The sequence below is a fragment of the Papaver somniferum genome, chromosome 6, assembly GCF_003573695.1.
Source record: "Papaver somniferum cultivar HN1 chromosome 6, ASM357369v1, whole genome shotgun sequence".
Lineage (NCBI taxonomy): Eukaryota > Viridiplantae > Streptophyta > Magnoliopsida > Ranunculales > Papaveraceae > Papaver > Papaver somniferum.
The window spans coordinates 32,244,656-32,249,669 of NC_039363.1; the positions used below are offsets into that span (position 1 = coordinate 32,244,656).

Here is a 5,014-nt window from a genome sequence, read left to right on the forward strand (position 1 = left end):
TGCGAGCAAATGCTAGGAGAGAAGTAACAGGTACAGGTGTTAACTTTTTTCCCACACTTATTTTTTGATTTGCAACACTTTTTGGCCAATCTAGCAGCTCAATCTAGCCCATAGGACTTAGAGCGCAAGGCAACCAAAAACGCTAACCAACTTTTGGTGTATGCACGATTTTTCGTCGCCGTTTTTTTCGTTGGTGAACTCTAATCAGCCTCCGTTCGATCATCTCAATCTCCAGTTACAGACGTTGGATTAGATGAAACAAAATTACGCCTTCTCATAAACAAAAACACAACCTTTCTTTCTTCTTCGACATTGTTCTTCTTCCTGAACTTTCTCTGTCAATCAAAGCAGAAACTTCATCTTCTTCGATGATGATAATTTGGACTTCAAATTTCTACTCGAATCCATGCAATTCATGATGAAGATGATGATTTGATTGAATCAATTTTCGATTTCAAAGATGGTAATGTGACTAATGTCGATCTCCACAAATTTTTTAACGCTGGTAATGCAAATGCTGTTCGGAATCAATCCAATTGATGGTTTTTCATCTCCTTCGATTAGGTATGAGATTTTCAATTCCTAATTTGATAAACTCATTTTCTATTGTAATTTGTAATTCTAGAGTTTTGTAAATTTTAGGGTTTTGCTTGGTATTGTGTTTTTATGGCTAATATAAGATCCTTATATTCTATTTCATTAATTTCAACTGTTTTTGTGAATGATTTCAAGGGTTTGTTATTGATTGACAATATCAATTTGTACTGTATTCTTTGTTCTGTAGATCATTGTCCGTTTGGTATTCATATGCATTTTATTGTTCATGAAATAAGTTGTAGGCAAGAGTGTTAACTGTATATGATGTTTGAGAAGAATTCATATATATGTTGCGCTGGAATTTTTGCTGCAATTTAACTGAATCTCGAATGGGTGGGTGCACTTATACTTTTAACATGTTGCCTCTTATGTTCCTCACTCCATTGGGCAGTCAATAGACTCCAGATTTCATAAGGGAGTCTGATTTTTGATTATTAAAATAAAAACCAGGAAATAAAAACCCCTGTTATCTTCACTTTAAGCATGTTTGCATCTAGACTCTAGATTTATTTTTATTCACGTGAACTCTACCTTTCTGTAAGATATTATAGTGATATAGCTTCGATGAATTCCATTGCAGATGTTCGTGAGTTTTAGTTTTCATCATGCAATAACAAGAGCCATCTAACAATTTGGATTTCATGATGCTACCTCGCATAAACTTTATACCTATTCCTACTTTTTTATTTAGGTTTGTACTCTGCGCCCAACTCCTGCATATAGTCGTAACTGAATAGTCACGATTCCTTATCGTCTTCCTTTGACAAAAGTGTGGGTAGCATTGTCTCTATATCCTCCAACGACATTTGAGTAGCATCCCACTTTGCTTGCTGCGTCCGTTTTTATCGTCACATAAAATGAAATAGGCCAAGGTCATTGCAGCCTTTCATATGTTTATGAATGCGAAAGAAGATTCTTAAGATTGTTATGCAATGATCTGCGCAAGAGATTGGTATACCTTGAAAACAGAGGTGACTTTTTCGCACCATGAGGTGTTTTTTTCCGACTGTGACTGTACCTTTTTACTTCTTTGCTTTTGATTTTATATCAGTTGCCCTAACTGGAGCTTACAGTATGTTGTTAGTTTCATTCTTTGTGATGAAGTCTTCCTTTAATCAGGTATTTAAAACATTTCACCTGTAGCTTTGACATCTGCAGTTGGAAAATTTTCACTTTTTAAACCATTTGTTGGTATAAAGAACCATTACTACGCATAGATTTTGGGATGTGTATTTTTGCTGTAAGGTGTTGTTATAAAGAACCATTATTATGCATATGTTTTGGAATGTGTATTTTTGATGTAAGGTAAATTAGGGTATATAGAGTTTCGAATTTGTATATATGGTATTTGGTTAATTACTGTGTATGGTTTTCTTGATTTGCAAGTTTGTAGGATTAACCGGGAAAAGTATTAGCAAGGAATGAGTTCTTTAGATCTTTGTGGCCTGCGAATTTCTCAAAGAGAAAGTTTACAGCTAAAGGCCGTCACTCATCAGCTGCCTTGATCAAGGCAGCTGGGATTCAACTACGCCTTGAGTGTCGTCGCTGGATTGAGTACCATAAATGTTTATCCAGATGTCTTAATCTATCGGACAGTATTGTTGAAATATTAAATACTGAATGAGAAAGAAAAAATTCTTTGTTTTACTGATGTGTTGGGATCAAATTTTTTGCAATATCATAGGTTCAGTGTGACAGGTGCCGAAAGATTTAGTGTTTGCCGATGTGCAAAGCACGTGCACTCTACTTGTTTATGTAAAAGTCTTATGATATTAATGGTAAACACCTACGTTTCTTTGTGTTAAAATTCTTCGTATTCTTAAAAACATGAGAAAATTCCAATTATATATTTGAAGTATCCATATAAATTTTTTGATACATCCTAAATTTGGTGAGAGATTTATTGGATAAATTTTTGATGTGGGCGTTCTTTGATGGGGGCATGAAGAACAAATCAGGAGTTGACATGTGTTTTTCATATTATTGATTCCAACAAATTTTGTTTCCAAAAAAACAAGACAAGTTTATTTTTTGAGAAAATATTGGTTATCTTAATTGCTTATATTTTATCTTTGATATTTTTGGAAGCAAAATTAGTTGAATCAATTAATATGAAAAACACATGTCAACTCCTGATTTGTCCCTCATGCCCCCATCAAAGAACGTCCACACCAAAAATTTATCCAGATTTATATGTATCTAAATATGGGAATATGTATTTTCAGACTAATTTTTATACTGAAAGTATTTAATTAACTCCGTATTTTGTTTTGACTCCGTATTTTGATCGTTTGCTGTCTTATTCTTTGCAGAGGTTGATGTTTTTTCACACAGATCATCTGCAAAAAGGTACAAAACCAGTAATTTGATTGCTTTTACTCGACCTTTCCTAATTCAAATAATTGAATTCTCGAACTTTATTGTGACCGATGCTTTCTCTCCTAAAACCCTAAAATTGAAGAGTTGAATCTATCATGCGTCTGATATAGGGTTTTGGGGTCACTAATATTTTTTTCCAAGAAGAATCTAATTCTCAATAGGCCATAAAGTGTGACAAATTGCATATTTGTTTATGCAATGGCGAGTTATATCTGTTCCTTATAGGGTTCCCAAAGATTGGTAAGTTTAGATCTCAAATTCTAAAATGGTATGAGATTGGTCATCATTTACATGTTAAGTATGGTTAGGATGGACATCTGGGGTTCATGTCACTGTAGGTTGAATGTATAATGATGTTATTCCTTCACACGCTGCTTTGTGAAGTTCAATCTCATATACTAAAGTAATTTACCAGAGTTTTCCAATATTGGCATCTGTTTGGTGAATCATATTCATGGATTCTTTCCGAGATAAATAACATCTCTATTCAATATAGGTACCTGGTACGTGTTGCAGTTCAAGATGCATCCAGATCTCCTATGTTTGTTGCAGGCATTCAGGACGAAAACATGCTTGGATTATCAGCAGTTGAGGTAAATAAATGAATAATTTCCTGCATTTTTGCATCTTAGTGTATTTATGAGTTTTTTATTTTTTCAGCAGTCCTACTGGTCACTACTATCATTGAACTATGAAAGCAACAGAGAGACATTCGTATCAAGTTAAATATTCTGCATGACACTTAAATTCTCACTATTGTCACTCATTGTTCCTGCGACGTTGCTCGGAACAACACACGTATTATGCATCATAATTTACTATTCCAGAAAATCCAATGAAAATCAGCTTCGTAGTTTTTTTGAATTGATTCATCATATCTTCTATCCTAGACTCATGCTCCAGGTACATGGATAATTTAGAAAAAAGACATAACATTTGGTCATGGATCCAGGTATGCGGTTAGTGCTGGAACGCAAGACAAGGCAGCAGCTGCCGATTATAGTAACAGGGGGTTAGTCGTAAGAGAGTTTGAGAGATTTTAATGTATCTAAATCCCTAGGGGTTTAGAGGGAGTGTATGAGAGTCTAGACAATTTGGGGGAGTTTAACCCCAACTCCCCAGAAATCTCTTGTTTTTTTGAGAGATTTTGTCCAATCACAAAAACATCATGAAACTCCCTCAAACTCTCCCAAACTCCCCAAAATTGTAAACTCCCTATAACTCTAGTGTTTTACGACTAACAGGGAGTTTAAGAGATTCTAATCAAATCTCTCACCACTAACAGGGGAGTTTAATGGAATTTGAGGTAGTTTTACAAACTCCCTAGAAATCTCTCACCACTAACAGGGGATTTGCCAACTCCATTGAAATACATCAAAATCTCCCACGACTAACACCCTGTAAATCATACTCCCTCCGTCCTAGTTTACTTGTCAAAATTGAGTTTTTCTAACAAAAGTGTACCAAAATATTACTATATTTCCCACTAAAATTATCTAATTATCAAGAAAGAAATAAAAATTATGATACAAAAACTTGTATATTAAACAAGTGATTTGAAAGATTGATGGTGCATGTCGAAGTAATTTGAATTTGTTTCAAGTTTTTGCAAAATCCTATTTTGACAAGCAAAGTAGGACGGAGGGAATTGATGTTAAATGAGAGGCTGTGGGGAAAGCCAACTAAATTCATTACACAATTGAGATTTTAAACAACTATGTGATGTAACCAATGTAGTTAATATCGGATATCGGTTCATCTCGGCCGGGACCGATACACTGGTACGATTTTATATCGGGGATATTATCGTTGAAATATCGGTTCTACATTTAGAGACTATAATTTTATATTAAACATTTCTCCACACATTTTCGGATAAGATATAATAGATAACATCAATTTTATCAAAAAAACAAAAGAGTAACTTTAGTAGACTTGCTTCGAGAGCTACATGCACCTCTACTACCACCCGGAAGACTTTCTTCGCCAAAATTACCCTTAAACTTTATAGAAAACGACCAATACCGTCTCATATCAG

The 5,014-nt window shown here is 34.4% G+C and overlaps 1 protein-coding gene across 10 annotated transcripts; it reads left to right on the forward strand.

Annotated features, from left to right (window-relative positions):
• Positions 1-281: 281 nt before the first annotated feature.
• LOC113287264 lies at positions 282-4,115 on the forward strand. Of its 10 annotated transcripts, none has more exons than XR_003329914.1 (6): positions 282-564; positions 1,178-1,288; positions 1,984-2,375; positions 2,910-2,946; positions 3,473-3,569; positions 3,637-3,862. XR_003329914.1 is itself a non-coding variant. In XM_026535952.1 (6 exons), the coding sequence occupies exons 2-6, from the start codon at positions 1,239-1,241 to the stop codon at positions 4,017-4,019; spliced, it is 369 nt and encodes a 122-aa protein (XP_026391737.1). In that variant the 5' UTR covers positions 282-564; positions 1,178-1,238; the 3' UTR covers positions 4,020-4,115. The 10 variants fall into 10 exon arrangements, 5 of the variants coding, with proteins under 5 accessions (XP_026391737.1, XP_026391736.1, XP_026391738.1 ...); XR_003329915.1 differs by having other exon boundaries at positions 1,991-2,375; XR_003329912.1 differs by having other exon boundaries at positions 1,178-1,716; positions 3,637-3,858.
• Positions 4,116-5,014: the final 899 nt, after the last annotated feature.